We start from the raw sequence: 19,418 nt of genomic DNA on the forward strand, positions 1-19,418 counted from the left end.
CAGAAGTTGCATGTTGGGCTGTGAATCATTATTAAGGGTACCAATACATTAGTGCCAAATCCCAAAATAACTCATACTCCCATAAGTTGAGGGAAGTATGTTTCCCTCACGCAAATTAACATCAACAACTAAACCGCGTATTACAGAGTGGATCATCCTTGTCTCTGGTCTGTCCATAGAGAACTAAGTGTTGGAAAGTTATTGAGTGTTGGCATTAGCTCTTCACAATCAAATCTAGCATACTAAGCAACTATATTTCACGTCTTCAATATTCCTGTAATGCGATGTCATGTATTATAAGAACACATATATTCAGTGGCGCTACATTAATGATACTAGTAAGGCATGTAATTTGTTCATACCTTTTACAAATGACAATGAAATCAATATTTAGACAAAGATCTCCAGAGGTCACATCTTCCAAACTGCAATATTGATTCAGATTACAACAGAGTTTAATGTGGATATTATTAACTTTAATGATAAAGAATAATTGTTTTAAATACAATGTGAATTACAGTCACAGTGGACATTTACATTCTATAGAAAGCTGAATATCACTGAATCTTTTAAACTTGAAAAAAGAGATGGATACAATATTGCATCTCAGAACGTTTACCTGCCACTTCCCAACTCTAAAAGGAAATTAGAAACTGATTTCTCACATTTCTGAGGTTTTCTGTTTCAATATTTCAAAAGAAAAGAGATAGTCACAATTACAAAGCAGAACAAATGTACTAGCTGAGCAGAGTAAACTGTTATTGTATCATCTTCTTTGTTCACTTATATTTGCATATGATTGTAGAACATGATTACTTTGAATTCATTGTACACAGAAACAGGAATATGGTTAAAAAGTTTCCTTTCACTGAAGTGTCTAAATGCCCTTTACTATAAATAAAGACAAAGTATCTGATACAATAAGTTAATTATGAAAATGAAATTATGATAACACTTCTTTTGTTTACTGCATACTTTGATGTATCACTTTTTTCCATAACTTTCTTCTTACAAAGGTATATTAATACCAGTCCAGTCAAGAAGGCCAAATAATAGGTGACATGAATCATGGTGGACATTTGATCACATGCTCCTGCTCCTCTAGATTGAATCTAATTTCGCCATCATTATTGGAAAGAAAACAACCCGTCTGCATGCATAAGTTCAACTTTTTTCAATTCGCCTAAACAAATGAAGGAATAATATTGACCTAGCTTTAGGACATAAGGGAATATCATGACACTTTACATGAGGTGTCCCATATACTCTTTACTACACCAACAGAAGTTTTGTCACCATTGCCATCTCCATCAAGGAATAACATCTTATTCTAAAAGGAGGAAAGGGATCTCACATGGGAAGACAAATCTTTATCCATGAGCATATTTTTCCATAGACTAAAGCCCTCATATCTGAGTTAAACAGCTGTATGACAAAGCACCTTGTCACAAGGTGAACTGGCCCTTTAAGGGGCTTTGGGCTATACCTGTGCCAGTGTTAGCTTGCCCCATGTAGAAGAAATAAGTGACAAAAGATCAAGTGGCTAAGAGTAGGCCTGTGGTGAGAAGAAGAGCAGCCTGTGGTTCAGTGAGGGAGGGGTGGGAGTGGGGATAGAGGCTCAAAGAGAGAGGAACTCCAAGGAGAGGAGACCTGGGAATTGATTCTTTATAAAGAGACAGAGAGCAGCCAGGAGGTCTGGGAATACAGGAAGAGACACCAGGAAGATGACAAGGCAGTTTTGGACTATAGAAGGCAAAGAACCTCATTGTTCCAAGCCTGGTAACCCACAGTAGAGGCTGGACATGGACTCCCCATATCCTGCCACCTGGTAAGGAGGAGCAGTGACCCCTAGAAACAAGGTGTGGATGGATGACTAGCGCCCAAAAGAGATAGAAGCTGAGCTCAGAAGAAGGGCAGCACTGGAAGATTTGTGTTTGTTTTGAGCTACAGGGCTAGATCACTGGAGTCACCTGATGACACTGGGAATCAGGAATTCTAGGAAATAGTGAATGATTGAAACTGAAGCAAAACTGAAGCAGAGGCAGGATCTGGTACTAGGCTCAGAGAGGCCTTGCTACTCTCCTCCATATTAGCATTTCTCCTTGAAGCATCCAAAATTGAAGCTCATACATCGTCTTCCATTGTGTGCTCTCTGGAGGTATAGGCACGAGCAAACCTTACTCCGAGCTGGAAATCAATATTTCTTATCTTGAATAAGTGGACATTATCCACAAAGACAAATCCAGAGAAATCTTACAATTGCTTGGTGGAGCTCATGTATACCCTTCATCTCACTGGTTCTAGACACCTGACAAAATAACTTTATGCTGTTAGTCCCTTTCCCAGAGCTAACATTTCCCATATGTCTGTGTAAGCAGTATCAGGATGAACTCCACCCTGACATCTGGTGGTGAGGTGTGGCAAGTTGTGGAAAAGAACTTCAGGGGCTGATCTCATTTGCATAGGCACACCCACCCCGCCTAGAATGAGACCATAGCTGCCCAAATGGTCACTTTGCCTGCTGTGGAATCCCCAGTGTCTCTGTTATTGGGGCAGAAAGAATAAATTGTTATTACCCTGATTATGGGAACTTGCTTGGAACTGTAGGTGGCCTTTTGTTATGATGGAGGGATTCACCATCAACTAAGTAGCATTCGCTAGGCAAGGGTCATGGGTTCCAAAACTCTGTGAATGGAGAGAGGCTGGGGACAAGTATTAATACTTGATGGCATGGGCCCCGTGGTGAGGGCCTTACATGCTAATTGCACTTCCTCCTCTATCCACTGTGGAATATCAGAGCTAATTTTGATTTCATTAAAAGTCTAGTTATAGGCTGCTGAGCTCACTTTGTGCTAACAGTGCACCAGCACTGGGGCTCCCCTACTACAAGTTGAATTCACCTAAGAGCTGAAATCACTGAGTGTTGTGTTAAGTAGTGGGGGAGCCTGAAGATATATTGTGGAGCAGTTTGCGGGACGGCTGGAATGCCTTGTGGACAGGCTGGTGAAGCAGTTTGACGCGGAGCAGTTCGTGGATGGCAGGAGCTGCTTGTGGGCCGCGGAGTGGAGCGGAGCTGAGCGAAGGAGTTCGTGGGGCGACTGGCGGAGCGGAGCGCAGCTATGGGGCGGTCAGCTTCAGATCATATAAGGTGCCTCTTACCCCCGTCCCATCTCCACCCAGGTTGGGAGGTAAAGCTCCGCAGATAAACTTTCGAACTCTGGAGCTGCCCTGACCAGGGACAGAGACTTTTGGGTCATTGGACTTTTGGGACTTTGGGTGATTTGGGGTTGCTGGACTCAAGAACCAAAGGGAAAGGGGCATGCCCCAATTTGCTTGGGGTGGATTTTTTTTTGCTCATGGGTTGTGTTATGAATCCTGTTGGTGGTGTTTCCCCAACATAATGCCACATTGTTTCTCTCTGTTATTAAAAGGCTTTTGCTACACTCAGACTTTGTGCTTGCGAGAGGGGAAGTATTGCCTCTTGGAGGCGCCCAGCGGGGGTGGTATATATTTGTCCCAGGTCATTGGGTGGGGGCTCGAGCCGGTTTGCATTGTGTTATTGGAATGGATCCCCTAGATATTGAACCCGGCCCTTGTTGCTGCCAACTCTGACGGGCAGAAGGGTTACATCTGTTTAAGTATTTAGCACAAAGGGGACTGGACCAGGTTAAGGCCTCTAGGCTGCCCCAAAATAATAATAAATATCAGTAACCCTATCAGGAGGAAGGGGCACTTAGAAGTCTAGGCTTGTAAACTCCACTCAGCACCATCACAATGAAATGAATGAAAAAAAAACTAAGAACTTTACTTGCTTCTGTGATTACTTTTGTGACATTCCATCTTCCGTTTGAACCTAGGATGCTTCCCCTTTTTACTTCCACTTTTGCAACAGCTGCCTGCCTCCCTTTCCAAATGAATCTCCTTGAATAATTTATAACCCCTTGTTGTACTGTCTCCCCTGAATCAGACCATGAAAAGAGAAAACTGCTAATCCAGAGGACACTGTTCCAAATCAGATTTTTCCAGAGGTATTTTTAATAATTCCTGTTAACACATTTTTCTTCCTCTGATTCTGTAGTATGAAGGTAGAAGAGCCTAACCGACACATTAACTCATCTGGTTTCCTTCCTGGACATCATCTATTTTTTCTTCCTTGTCTTCAAGACACAGGCACATTAATTGGTGGTTCCTTCATGGCATCTAAATGCCTTATATAAAGCAACATCAAATTAATGTTAGCTGCAGCAGTAGAACTCAACTCCCTCAGCTCCTTGTTCTCCTGAGCAAGTCAAGAGGGCGTGGCCCTAACCTATCCCTTCCACCAAAGCTCCAAACCTGTAGGGTGCAGAAGCCAGAGGAAGCCTCTTTTATTCTTAGCACCTCTTCCTCCAAGTGAAAATTCTTTATTTCAGGGCAAATTTCCTTTTATTTCAGGTAATTCTTCAAGCAATGTAGTTGCATTTTTGTCCTCTCTTTCCCACTCTGCCAAGTCACTAAGACACTGCACAGACAGTTAAAATATAATAAGAATAAACTATAAGAATGACACTATTGGGTTTAGTGTGAAGGTGCTGAAGGGTGTTGATGGTCTGAGGCGTACAGAAGGACCAATTAGGTGATCAGGTGTTCCCTTCTGGCCTTAAACTCTATGACTCTAGAAAGCCAAACATGGGTAATCATTTTTCAAGACATGCTTCCCCATACTAATGTCTTTTCATCTACTCATTTTAAATATCAGCAGGAAATAGCCACCATACCATTCAGTAAACTTTGCCTCCCTATATGGTATCTGAATAAACAACAACAAGACCATTGGTGACACTTTTCCAAAGTCTCTAAGCCTCTTATCTCATCCCCTTTTTATCCTCTCATTATATTAGGGCCTAATTCAAAACCAATTGAAGTCAATTGCAGTCTCTCTCACTGACTTCAGTGGGCTTTGGAAAACGTCCATAATCCTCCCACTGAATCTTACATGACAACTTGGGATCTACTAACCTACCTATTTTGACTACCTCAAATCACTCAAATCCTTCTTTAAAATGCACTTCTTCCACAAAACTGTCCAATAATAATACCTCCAAAGAAGAAAAAGATACATAATAGAAAACTATATTTTAAAGAATCACACAATTTTAGATTTCATCTCCACTTTCTCTTCTGGTGCACTGTACGTTTGGCGTTTTCTGTTTAACTTCATGGGGCAATGATGAAAAAGGCATTTGAGAGGATAGAATGGATTTATCTACTGTATTTCAATGCTCGATTCCCCTTCTCTTTAGTCCCGACCACTTTAACAATGCAAAGTAATAAATGGGAGTTTTCCCTGATTAAAGGCCATCAAATTTGGCCCTTGATTTAAATTTCTTACTGGCTATATTTTACATAGATTAAATGCAAAAGTATTTTCATTATAAAGTGGTATTAATTATAAGCAACATGAAAATATTAATGTACAGAACTCTGCTGCATAATATTATTGGGTTAAGTAGGTTAGATATTTTAAAAAGTGAGGCTTCAAATGCGTAAGACTAGCATTTGCAGATGCTTTCATTTGGATTAAAATGACAGTCACCAATATTCATATTACAGGAAATAAGATGACTTCCAACTAGGATCAGGCAGAATGTTTCCTTTATAGAATTATGTCATCATGTTTTTTGTATTTGTTTTTTTCATACCTTCCCTTAAAAATCCATTAATAACTGTTAGAGAGAGCAGAGCACAACTGACTTAAAGGACAGGTGGTCTCTCCAAAAGGGTAATTTGTACATTCTTAATTAGAGCTGCCATTGATCTATTCTCTCCCTAAAACTGCTAAACTTCACAGGGCTAGATTCATTTCAGCAGGCACAAGACGATGTACAATGCACCTCCACCTCCCCCAAAAAGCCCACTGTGCCCAGTTAAGATTCACTTGCAGTGCCCCGCCAGCTCCACTAAGCTACACAGATGGCTACAGTGAGGATACACTAAATCAACATGTGGTCCTGGCCATGTCTCTTTCCAAGACCATGGTTACCATTGTATCTTTGGCATATATATATATATATATATATATTTTTTTTTTTACTAAGAAGGATCATGTGCCAGCATAAACCAGGAATGAATGTAGCTTAGAACCTAAATTTCTGTGGGCTCCAATAGACCATAAAGCTATGTACAACTATGATAGTTTATATTACTGAAGCAAATTCTAGTATAGAGTTTGCTAGGTTGTAATTAGGCTAGAACTTGAATATCAATTCTGTGCCCAAGATAAACATAATCTGAATTATTTTTTGCACTATTCATATTATACTAACAGTCATTCCCTTCCCGCCTCCTCCTAGCCCTGAGCAGACCTTTCCTCTGAGACCTGCAACAGTGACTACTTTATGTGAAGACTTAGAAATGTCAGAAGTCATTTCAGTTGCACTTATCAAAAATAAGTTCACAGGCCTTGTCCTCAGAAAGATATTTACATAAATGTAATTCAGTTGCGAGAACTGAACGTTTGTCATTTATTGTTTGAAATCATCATGCAATTGCCCATGCAATCATCACAAATCATCATGCAATTGCCCATGGCTGGCCATTGCGATCTATGAAACCCATTGCCAAAAATTTGTTCATTTTTGGAAAAACTGCAAGACAGTTCATGACCGTGCCATTGGGGCAGGCTCTAAAGTCACAAAGGTTGCTGCAAGCTCCCTAGCAGCCAGCTGCCTGCAACTGAGCAGCTAGCATGCCCTCTGGCCACAAGGAACAATAGCTCAACAGCGTCTTTATGGTCTGTGTTATACCGGATGTCAGACTAAATAATCACAATGGTCCCTTCTGGGCCTAAAATGTGTGAATCTATCTTTCTATGAGAGGCTGCCTTATCTAATGGATTAAGTACAGGACCAAAACCAAGAGACTCCAGCGTTCTAATGACAGCTTTGACAATGACTCAGTCTGTGGCCTTAGTTGAGTCACTTAACCTTTCTTAGTTTTCCACCTGTAAAACAGAAATGATGATAATATCTAGCTCACAGTGATGTTGTTATTGATTAATTATGTGTCTGAGTGTCATGAATATTCAGGATATCTGACAAGGACATTCAGTTCAACAACCACATTTAAACAAATTTTGCAGAATATTTGAATAAAGCAAATTTCAAGTTAGTAATCAAGTATTTGCACCAAAAACCTGATTCTGTGAGCTCTGCTCATCCAATCAAGGAACAGAAAATAAACATCTGATATAGTTTTGTTACTCGGTTTTTCCTTTAATAATTAAAGCCTTTGAGTACATAAAATATTAGGGTCAGTTTGAGTTTTTATTTAACTTATAATATTGCCTATTTTGCATGATCGGTAGTTACTTTCATAAAGACTGATTTAAAAAAACTTATATAGATGCTGGATATGCTGCTACTAGATAGTGCAAATTACATTTGGAGCCATGATTTCAAAGGGTTACTAAATTTGCTCCAGCAATTTTTTTGTGTAGAGCCTTCCATATCTGTACTCAAAATTAACATTTGTACACATAAATTTGACATTTGATTTGCAAAATTTTGCAAACATTTCAGGAACAAATTCAAATGATGTTTTTTGAAAACATAGCCTTAAAAAACTTACAGTTAAAAAAAGTCCATCTGCACTCCACAATCTTGAAATTTTATCATCTTGATTCTGATCCTACTTTCAATTAATTCAATCAAAATTTTAATATTAAATTTATTGGGAATAGGATTGAGTGTCTTATATAAAACTTTGAAAAAATATAAAAAATGGTTCACTCAAACTGCAGTTTCTTTCTGTTCTCTGAAGAATCTCACAGCTATCTATGATAGTAAATCCAACTATTGTAAAGCCTTTTATAAAATATACCTTTTATACCAAACTCTATCTAGAAATCTCAGAACCTAAAACACAGTAACAATCAACTGATAATGAGGTCAGAAATACAAGTAAATTTACTTCTAATGAAGTCAGGAGACACAGTAATCAAAGTGTTAAAAATTCATTTCATGCATATCTCATTTGCCTCTTAGCTGATATTTATCACATAATACTGTGAGAAAGTAGAGGTCTAAGATGCTCCAGATAAATGGCTCAATTAATTGTACAGAGGTAGCCCTCTTTGAGCTGAACCAGAGCTGTGAGCTCTTTATTAAAAGCACTATTCTGTAGCCCATAACCTTGTTCCTTGACTCCTCTCTAGTTTCCAATTTAAACAAGTCCCCATGCGGCCTGCTCTAAAGGGCTTTGTCTCCCTGTCATTGTTAAGAGAGCCGAGGCATCCTGGAAGTGTGAAATCAGACCTCATGAGCTGAACGGTTCCCCAGGGAACGCTGGACTGAGCAGAAGGTCAAAGTCATGGGCTGGACCATCTGAAAGCGTCTGATCACCAGTCTGTGTCACAGCAAGTGGGGTGGGGGGAGCTAGGAGACTGGAATTGAACACATCTTAATTAAAGCCCACAGACAGCAAAACAAACTGTTTTCTAGGCAGGCTGTCAAATGGAGCTTAGATTTAGCATTACTAATGAATCTGAGTTGCTAACTCTTATTTCTTAAGATAATAAGAGTCTTAGAGAATTTGATAAAAATGGGGGCTTATCTTTTTCCTCTGTTTTCTTCCTTAAATAATCTGCCATCAATAATAAGGCAGCTTTCTTCAAAAGAAAAGCACGAACATGTCTACCTTAATAAAGGAGTAGCAAAAACCATCTTATTAAACCAGAAGGTTTTTCACTCCAGAGGGCTAAGCCTTCTATATACGTAACCTTGTTGCAGAAAGCAGAATACATTTTACCTGGCTATTGCTTTAACTGATATTGTATTTCATTTTAAAAAGTGCCTATTGCTTTCTGAAATATATTTGGGTTAGGTACACATAAAATATATTAATTTGAGATATCAACTTACATGATGATTCCATTATGTATTACCTTTCACTATATTGCCAGTATACACCTTCATTTAAAAGGGCTTAATTGTATATACCACAAGGGGCTTGCCTCTCTGAGAAGACTTTGATCACTTTCTGGGGAATCACAAGTTAGCTGAAGGTAAAGTGGGGGAAAGGGATGAGAACTTTCTTTTTTGTTGAGGACTTGGGGGAGAAAAACCAACTGCAACCCTGCAACAACCCACCCCCAAAAATGAATAAGTAATATTCAGTAGGGGATTTAAATTAAAATGTCTAAGGCAGAAAAGAAAAACCAAACTGAGTATTTTGTTCCATTCCATTTGGTCAAATTAGAAATCCAAAAATATATTTTCTAATATTTTTCCGGTGAATGCCCTTTGCTCCACCACATTTCCCAACTTAAAAAAAGTTGACATTGGTGAAGGCCCTAATATTTTTGGCCTGAAGCAGGAATTCCATGACCACATTTGAGATACACTGCTCTGTATTTTTGTCTGGTGCAAGGAAAGTATATTCTTACAGTAGGTCAGCTCCTTTAGAGACCAATCCTACAACATGCTCAGCACTCTCCATTCCTATTGAAATCAAGCTGGAGTGCTAAGCACTCAACACCTCAGAGGATTATGCTCCTTTCGTGTGTTCCTGGAAATGGGTTCACCGAATAGTACTTTTCAATACATCTCAAGCCTAGTTATAGCACACTTAACAGTGACCAATTTTCAAAACTGTAGCACCCAGTTTCTCAGGCTGTGAAAGCCTGCCCACAACTTGACTGAAATTTCAATCCGCTCTCGTGTCTTGTTCAATGCATGTGTATGTGTGGGCGTTGTAAACGGAGGCCTTAACCACCCAGTTAATCTCTTTTTTTAATCTGTATTAACCTTAATGATTTGAAGTGCACTGTCCAACACTAGGCTATTGAGCCTAAAGAAAAAACTACCCTCTACTATCAACAGTTTATTAGGGGCTTAACTGAAGTGACCTACTGTAGTCTGAACAAGGCTATGGGCTTTTTGTGGAAAGGAAAAGAATTGAGGGTTTCATTAAAAAGTAATTTGTGCTTTTTACTCCCTCATTCAATGGGACTCTCAATTGCTCTTTATTCACACAGAGTTAATACAGTATTACAGTGCTTCTCAATGAATGTATAGTAACAAAAGAAAAATTTTACATTTTGAAAGGAAAAAATTCTTTTTTACTGTAGTAAGATTGATGACTACTTAAAAGATTACAGAAATCTTCCCCACTCTATGCTTATGCTTAATGATGCAATATTACGATTTTTTTTAACTATTCAGCCTAAACTAATGAATTTTGACTTATTACTTTATATTAAAAAAGGCCTGAAAGTGAAATGGGATATTTTCAGCCTACAGAAAGGGAGTAAATCACACAGGTACTGTACAGGAGTGTCTGTGTGTTCCTGCTGAGACTCAGGAGAAAAATCCATAAGATTAAATCAGAAAAAAGGATGTATTATTATTTGGATTATTATAGAAAAAAATGCAGATTAGCATCCTGATCCCCATTCATATGAGCAATTCTTAATCACACATGTAGCATTGTTGATGTCAGCTGGTCTACTCACATCAGTAAGGATTACTCACTTAAGTAAGAGTTGGAGGATGAGGTCCTAAATGTTATTTACAAGATACTTAATTGGAGGTGTATGTGGGATGAACATATAATGAATAATTAAAGACCAAACAATCAGCAAATAAATCATCAGTTATTTCTAAACATACATTATTCAAATTCAAAATTTAATCTGAAGGTAGATCAGTCACATAATTCTAAAGGCCAGTACATAAAACAGGTGTAAATTACAGCATTTTTTAAAAAACCTATCGGTTGCCTTTCAAACTGATGGCAATTTTTTCCTCAAAAAAGTGCAATAATTTGTATAAACTTTGAAATACATAGCCCTTTAAAAACACCTATATTATATAAATAATTGTTCTGGCTATTCATGGTGGACAAAATATTTAGGACACATAGGAATGGGGAGGATATCAAATATTCCTTCCACTTGCTAACCAACAGTCATTCTGAATGTGCAGAGTCTGAAAATAGTTTTTGGTAGTTATGTACATCTCTAATTGAATCAAATGTATTTCCAAAAACTTCAGCAACTGGCACAGATGACATGTTGATCAGGAAAAGTCCAAGACTGAACAAGGTCAAAGACTGAATTATCCCATTCCCCCTGAATAACAATCTCTCTCTCTGTTCAGACCACATTGGATTATAAGGTCAAAGCAGAGTGAGGAACCTTTAGAAGTGTTTCACCAATCTCTGCCAAAGAAAGAATCTGTTATTTTGTGTTCCACCAACAGGATGACCTGTTTCAGCAATAAATTTTTTGTCCTGTTAGATCATCTAAGATAATAAACTATTGATATTCATGTTAATTTACACAGAAGTATTAGGAAAGGAATTTTCTACCATATATCTATATTTATACCTGTGACAGAACTTGTACTTCAGGTTCCCAAGTGGCAGCTAAGCCAACTAGGTTAATATAGTCAGCATATTCATGAATTCTTACAGCTGCAATGGCTACTTTCTGAAAGAGGACAATCTCATCTTGTTCCATTCAGCATGTGCAGTGTGCAGGTGGGTGTACTTTTAAGAGATAACATATTTCTGAAGAAAAATGGTGACTATGACTGCAATGATTATTCTTAAATAATTTCCAAAAGCAGAAGACAAAATTATCCAATCAGCTAATTATTAGTACAAGGACAAAACAAGAAGATTTAAAAACAGAATAATTTCAAAACTGTATTTTCTTGTGATTATTTTGGAAGCGGTTATTCAAGGTCCAGTCTTTTACCTATAATGAATGGGTCATTTACATTTGTAGCACTGATTGCGGGAAACTATTTCTTTGGAAGATTTTTTTTTTTAATTTTAAACCACATACAGTGTGGCAAGCTCTTTAGCAAGTACCAAAAGATTATTTTGATGACTGCTTTAGAGCAGTATTTGACTTTCATATTTTGAACTGTTAACTCATTGCAGTTTTGATTCTGAGAATTTTGTGTATTTGTATCCATTAAAGAATAAAGTCCTGCATTTGTAGCTCATGAAATGTCTTTGCAGGACCTCTGATGGAGAAAAAGGTGTATTTCTCCTTTCCCATAGATACTCTATATAAGATTCTAGTCCCTGGTATTATAAAGCCTCATAGCCCAGCATATAAAAAGTTTTGGTTGGGGATTTTTTGGGGATAGAAGGTGGGATTGTTTGCAAACTGGGCAATGAAATTCTGACACACTTATCTTCCTTAAACTTCACACCTTGTGGAAACTGATAGATTCTTTAAAAATGACCAAATCCAAGACTCTCTAATTATACTATCTACTATCATAGAAACTGAATCAGTCCTTGCCTGTGACATCAGCTGCCATCAATGCTTCTGCTCTGATGACCTTCACCTGTAGAAATCCTACATCCTTCATGTTGTGAAACATCCTCATTGTGCTCTAAACAATAATAATAAAAAGTTATTACAGGCTGTGTGGAAAGGAAAGAGGTTAATGGTTTTCCCTCCCCAATCCAAAATTCATTAAATACAATGCTGTTTCAAATGATTGACTTCTTCACTTTTTAATTTCAATAGGAACTTACTGTTATCAGTCTCTGTTTCAACACACTCCATTACCCAATCATTATAAGATAAAAATGGAAGAGTATGTCAGGATAAAATATATTAATAAGAAATTAATGCTACTGTATTACTCCCCTAATATTAGATACTTGAGCTATTAACTACAAAGTTTTAAATTTTGATATCCTATTAAGAATAACAAAATATTTTTTAAAAAATGATCAAATATACAATAGTCCCTCTTGCACATGAGAATCATACTTATGTTTTCCTTGTTATAGCTTGAGCAAGACAGGTTCATGTGTGATTAAGGGCCAATTCTTTTTTCCCCTTGAGGAAAATATGCAACTACCACTGTGCTTAACAAGAGTGACACATGCAAAGAGAGAAGAAGAGACTGAAAGATGGCTCTCAGTACATTACAAGGAACTCTCATAATAAATCTCTTTTCCCCACCACCAAGGATTATGTATAATTTAGACACATTTTATAAAAAGAAGAAAAAAATGGAATAGAGTACAAGCCCTCATTCATAATAAGCAATATTTTTAGAATTCTCTGTTACAACTATTTAGAAACAGTATTTTGTTGTGATTTTAAATAACAAAGTAACAAAAATGGTATTACAGTAACTGAGTGCAATAAGCCAGAAACATTTTTTATAAAGCTTGAATGCAGTGGCCAGTTCCACAGATGCAGTTTTAACCCCACAATTAATTGAGAGGACCACTGCTAACATTTATATATTATGCATCTAAATCAGTATCTTCAAAACTGGGAAATTAAAATTAGGCTTCTAAGTCCAGATTTAGACACCTCGGGATGTGGTCTGATTTTCAAAAGTGTTTGAAAATCTTGGCCGTAAAGGTTATCATTTGCGTACAAAGTCACTCATCAACAAAACACTTGTACCCATTTTTTAAGGCCCAATAGGTTTTATGCCCATGGTCTTATTCTATTATTGTGACACAGACAAAGCATGTGAAACCTCTTACTTATGTCTGAATATTTATAATAATATTTTGGTTTGTAGGTCATGTAAGCATCAACAGAGACACTGAGTCAAGGATTTTGAATTATATTACATGGGGGTAAAACTGACTATTATGGAAAATTAGAGTTTGATGTGAGCAAACTAGGATTACTATTCTACTTGTTAAAGATGGTATTTGAATAGAATCTTAAATGTTAGGCTGCTTGAAAAATATATAATATTTATGCATACCAAACATAGCCATTAAAATGTTAGGAGTATAAAATGCAGCCTTGTCTTTTATTAATAAGAAAATGTTGACAGTCAAATCATACTCTGACATTAATTTTATAAGTCCCATCTGACTGTTTATTGTTTACAGTGAAGGTTTGACCTTGGTATACTGAGCTGAGGAAATGCAGTTATGTGTAATCTCATATGGTTTACTTTTTTCATATATGAAAAGTGTTTATCACAAGGATTATGTTTTAATCTTTTTAAACATTTGTTTATCTTCAGAAATCTGTTTAAAATAGACAGATGACAAAGTTTAATCAAAATATACTTCACCCTCTCTTTATGTGCTTGCAAATTGAGGGTGGTGGAGGTGGTGTTACAGATAGTGATGTTATAATTCAAATATTTGTTGGCACAGTCTGTCATTTATTGCAATAATGATCAAGTTTTGGAAGCTTCTTATCAGGGCTGGTACCATAACAGAAATAAGTTCCCTCTTCTAATGCAGTGTGGAAGAGATTTACAAAAAAGTTTCTGCACCATGTTTTTTGAAGCTACTTAACCCAAGTTTCATGGTGGCTAGAAACAAACAAAAAAACAATAAACCCTTGCAACCCCCCAAAACCACATATAACATTGGTAAGCTCATCCTGTAAAAAAGGCAGCATTGCTATATTTCACTTTCAATATCTGATACCCATCTTCAGACTCTGCAGGATAATTATTGTTTGAATTTTTAGTTTCAGCAAGTCAGCTGATTTAGAGTCATTTATTGCATATTCTGACATTCTGGGCCCCTGACACATGGTACAATATTATTGTAGGGACTCTATGAAATATGAATTATTTTAATATATTACTTTAATACGTAACTAAGTAATGATTTATCAAAATATATTCTGTCTTCTTATTTATGATTATTGTTGAAGGCCTCAAAACCTGGATGGTTTCTGAAGCCTGAAATTTCCATAGCAGAGGAATCTATGATTTGCTGTGAATCCTTTCAGCCCTCAATAGATGGGGAAAGATTGAAATGCTCTGGAGATGAGTCCTCTTTATTTTTTTAATGAAAGGCTGTATAATATATTTTCTGTATGGCTGCAGCAGCTGTCAGGGAGAGCATCTCAGTTCAGCTCTATTATGGGAGAAGCAATACCCCATCCTATGGCATCGAGATACACTGAGGGGCCAGTACTGATTGACAGCTTGTCACCGTGACGTCTTATTCCATCTCTGTTATGGAGAAAATTAATGTCACACCACCAGCCTTATGACTCGCTGTCATCTTAGAACCACTCACCTTTTATCAATGCTCTAAATAACATTTCAAGCCCATCGTCTCACGGTGGACAATCCGGTCAAGGGACATTAAATCGGATGACTGTGAAATGTCATAATAAAAATGGAATGCTAACAACTTCTTCTCTAAACTAGCTCCTCTGGTTTTTAAACTGTGACAAGGGGGACCAGGGGTTCAGCACACCCATTCTGAAAAGGTCATACAATCTCTCTTGGTCTGTACCCATTACTGCGCTCCTCCCCCGAACCCAAAAGGAATTAATCTTCTCAGACAATTGTGGTAAAATAACGGTTCAAACAGTAATGTCTGTTTAATTTGTAGGGCTCTAATGTTCAGCTACAAATGGTTAAATGACAGTAATAGAGTAATTTTCCAAGGCTACTTGATCTGATGCCAGGGTCAGCTGATGGACTGCTTTTGGCCACAAGAATGGGTGCAAAATACATTTCAGATGGCAACTAGATTCTTTAAGAAAGCAAAAAATAAAAAGCCCTAAAATAAAGACACCAAATGATATAGTGTACCTCACTAATTGCATAATACTGGTTTATTGCATCTCTGTCCTTTAAGGCAGACACAAACACCGAAGATAAGCAGAAAGCTAAAGGAAAGAAAATTTGAATTTTGTAAATACTGTATTGTAAGTCTTTGCCCTCTACTTCTGCTGCTATTTATGGATCAGTTTAGTGAACAAAATATTGCAATTTCTCAGCAGGCATTTCCAATGTTAAAATCTGGAATACATGTAATTGCAAACCTTATTTTTCTACCACATATCAAATTAAATACATCCTTCAAACAATGCTTATTTGTGCATATTGAAAACATATTTAAATTTTGAAAAATGATGTTTTGTATATAAGAACATGTCAGAATGTGAAATTATTTGATCATTCTTCTTCCACATAAATAATGCTATGTGTTTAATTTATGAAGCAAAAAGGGAATTTAAGAAAGCTATGTAAAAATATGGAGCAATAATATTTTTCTATACTGCTGCTAAACTATGAAAACTATCAATACCACTTAACTTGTATCATCCTACCACAATAATCCACAAAAATATGGTATTTTTACACTTATATCAAAATGTATGTAACTATATAATTAATCTATCGGAATGTGTTATATTTATAAAGATCTATTCTGACAACAGACTCTGTATTGGTGGATACCAAAATCTGAACTAATTCTCATAATTGTAATTATTTTTCAAAGATGGTGCACAATACCTTAGCTCTCAGCTGGGTTAGAAAATATAATATTTAGCCTTGCTAAGTCACCTCTATTAAACTGTGTTTATGATAACACTATTGGTGTATGAGTTGTACAAGCATTAGCAGACAGCTGATTCAGTGGAGATAGCCAGAATAAATTTGCTGAAGCGCACATCCTGCTAATCTGTTTGAAGAATATTGTACAGCATTAGTACTAGCACTTCATGTTATCTGCACAGCCTGATAAGGTACATCTTTATTAAATTCAGTTATTGAAAGGATGTCAGTCAGGGAATAGGAATATTTTAAAATCTAAAAAAAAAAATATTAAGCGGCTCTTTGTTAGTCAGAGCTTGGTTTAATGGCTGAGTGTCTAGAGAAGCCTTCTAAACACCTGGCAGCATTGTACAATAAAAGCTTTGTAATTTTAAGTGGAAATAGCTTTTTTTTTTTTTAAATTCTCCATATGTAGAAAGACAGTTACTTTTAGTGATTTACGTATTAATAAATGCTGGAGTAAGAGCTCCCCTCTCTGTTGCTTTGATAAAACTACACAGATTCTGCACCATGTGAGGATGCTGGGAAATAAAATAATTTGTTTCAGAATATTCTGAAATGGAAAGATGGTTTAATACAATTATTTTAATGAGACAAACCACTGCTCCAAACTCTAACACTTAGTCAAAAAATAAGAAGTCATCTTGCTTTCTACTATGCTGTATAACTACTGCAAAACCTTTGAAAAAGATATGGGTGCTTTACACAAGCTGAAATGAATAGTTGCTATTGTAAAGATTCTCTGAAATATTGTAAAATTGCTAAAAAACATCTTAAATTATACTGCACTTGGAAAACAAAAATAATCAAAATTACATAAAGTAGTTAAATTAACTACTTAATGACACAGTGAAATACAGTAGCTGAATATTCATGTACACAACATTTATATAAAGGTAAATTGTAGGGCTCTGATGATGTTATCTAGATATTTAAGTCAATTACTACTAGTATTAATTATTAGCTTAAATCAGCACCACTGATTACATAGTAGATATATTCAGAATTTTTTTCTCATAGTAGTTAATTATTTGCAACATTATGTTAAGAAGGATAAGCAATAGGTGCTACATACATATCTCTTTAGTATTTCCTCTCGCTCTTTCTGGTCCTCCAAGGAGTTGACAGAGAGGTCAGAGATACTGACTGCAGCTGATGCTGTCAGGGTGACCAGCAGTACCAACCATCCTTCTCCTTCCTCCAGCTGCAACTCCAGCTTGTGAGTTTGTTCTCTACTCAGGGCCGACAGGTCAACCTGACACCTACAAACAAACGTTTTGAATCAGTGAGTGGCTTTCTTCACAAGATCAAACAAGAGCCATATGGGCTGACCTGCACTCCATTATGCAAAAAATAAATAAATGGAAATTCCTTCCCAGTCTGTGGAAGGATTTATCTTCAGTTTCAGCCATATCTCTTGCCTATTTTTAGCTTCAGCTCATTATATTGCTGAGGCATTGTACATTTATTTTAAATATATACACAAAGAAAATCTATGACCAAAGTAGGGTGCTAGAAATCCAGATTCAGATCCAAATTGTGAAGCTTTAGTCAGTCTCGTATGTACACATAAAATAAAAGAATTAAGTGTGCCTTTTTAAATCTTTGAACACTAAAACTAATACCAGTCATGCTTTTTTTAAAAAAAATCTTCATTAAGGGATTGACTATGACAGTAGATAACATGGCTGGACATGGGAGTAAGGGGAAGGAGGCATCCCTCCAATGTCTGCATTAAACCTCTTATGGTGGTTCTGGCTACAAGAGGCAGAGCAGGAGCTGCACACACTATACTTCCCACTGTGAGCAAGTGGACAGGAGTAGCCTCTACATGAGCCAGCCAACAATGTCTGGGCACAGCTGAAATATGCCTCATCCTTAAAAGCCAGAGAGAAGCAGGGAAGAAGTTGTGTACCACTACTCACACAGGGCCGTGCCTAAATGCTTAATCAAGCCTTAAAGGAGAATACAGTCCATACATATTCTACATATATATTCTAGGTCTCTTGTAATTAAAACTGTCTGGTATTTTTAATATATTAGTCTATTTTCATGTATTTAATCTTTCCTAGAATGTAGCTGTGAATTTCATATTATGGTCATTCTGAAAACTCGTAGAACTGCCACATTACACTGAACAGGAATTATTAAAAGTATTACTTGAACTATTTATATCCATAACTTTTTCTCTTAAAGTTATGGCAATAAATTAACAATCCATGAAAACAAAATCCAGATGAAGTAAATGGATACATTCTACTTATAGTTTTGCCATTTTATAATGTAGTTTTAACAGCAGTTATATAATCTGACAGGTCCATGTTCTATCTGCCACTCTGACTAAGCTAAATATCTCACAAATTCTTTTAATAAAAATGTGAACTGATTTTGAAAAGAAAGATAATGTGGTGACCAAAGGGCCAATAAATGTGGCCCTATAAAATGGGCACTCTGCGATCATGGACAGGTTAAATTTGTTACAAGAATATTTCCCCTGCCCTCTCATTTACTGTATATTGTTTAGCGTTTATCTTTCATTTTGGATTTTTGTATGAAGACTAGCAAGCAGTGGAAGGAAGTGAGAGGAATAGGGAAAACATTAAAACTACCCTGGTCAGTATAAATGCTATACCTCTACCTGTGCTATAAACTTACAATTTAAACTGCAATAAAGAACAGTTTCTTCTTTACTATAATGAGTATTGGTAATTAAGTACTCAGAGATTTAATATAGTGTCAAATGATCATTCCTTTACAATTAAAGGTTAAAGGTTTATTGTGATTTGGATTGCTTCTAGTATTCAAATCTGGTATTATATATTCCAGTGTAGTTATTTTGCACCCCCAACCCCTCCTCATCCAAAACAGGCACCATACACCCTAAAGTATCCTTAAAAACGTCTCCATGACAACACTGCTGTGTTGATCACTGGACAGTATTACTATAAACATGGTCTTTAATTTGAATAGTTTAAATTCTGCCAACATAGTCAGTAAGAGAGAGTGACTAGGACTTAATAATATCAGTAATCCAACTGAAATCAAAAATAGATTAGTCATTTTAGAGTCTTAGCCAGAAAAAAAAAGGAAAAATTGATGAGTCTTGGAATACACACA

General features: G+C 36.6%; 1 protein-coding gene across 18 annotated transcripts in view; it reads right to left on the bottom strand.

Annotated features, from left to right (window-relative positions):
* MCTP1 (multiple C2 and transmembrane domain containing 1) overlaps nucleotides 1-19,418 on the bottom strand; it is a 476,976-nt gene that overhangs the window by 143,030 nt on the left and 314,528 nt on the right. For all 18 annotated transcript variants that reach the window (XR_012158969.1, XM_073344510.1, XM_073344512.1 and 15 more), the window contains 2 exons: nucleotides 17,377-17,563; nucleotides 12,299-12,392 (listed from right to left, as the gene is read on the bottom strand). Coding sequence is in view for 17 of the 18 variants with exons in the window: in XM_073344510.1 (XP_073200611.1) it covers nucleotides 12,299-12,392; nucleotides 17,377-17,563 (281 nt within the window). In the remaining variant the exon portion in view is untranslated. The remainder of the gene's footprint in view (nucleotides 1-12,298; nucleotides 12,393-17,376; nucleotides 17,564-19,418) is intronic.

Source organism: Lepidochelys kempii, chromosome 5 (genome assembly GCF_965140265.1).
Source record: "Lepidochelys kempii isolate rLepKem1 chromosome 5, rLepKem1.hap2, whole genome shotgun sequence".
Classification (NCBI taxonomy): Eukaryota; Metazoa; Chordata; order Testudines; family Cheloniidae; genus Lepidochelys; species Lepidochelys kempii.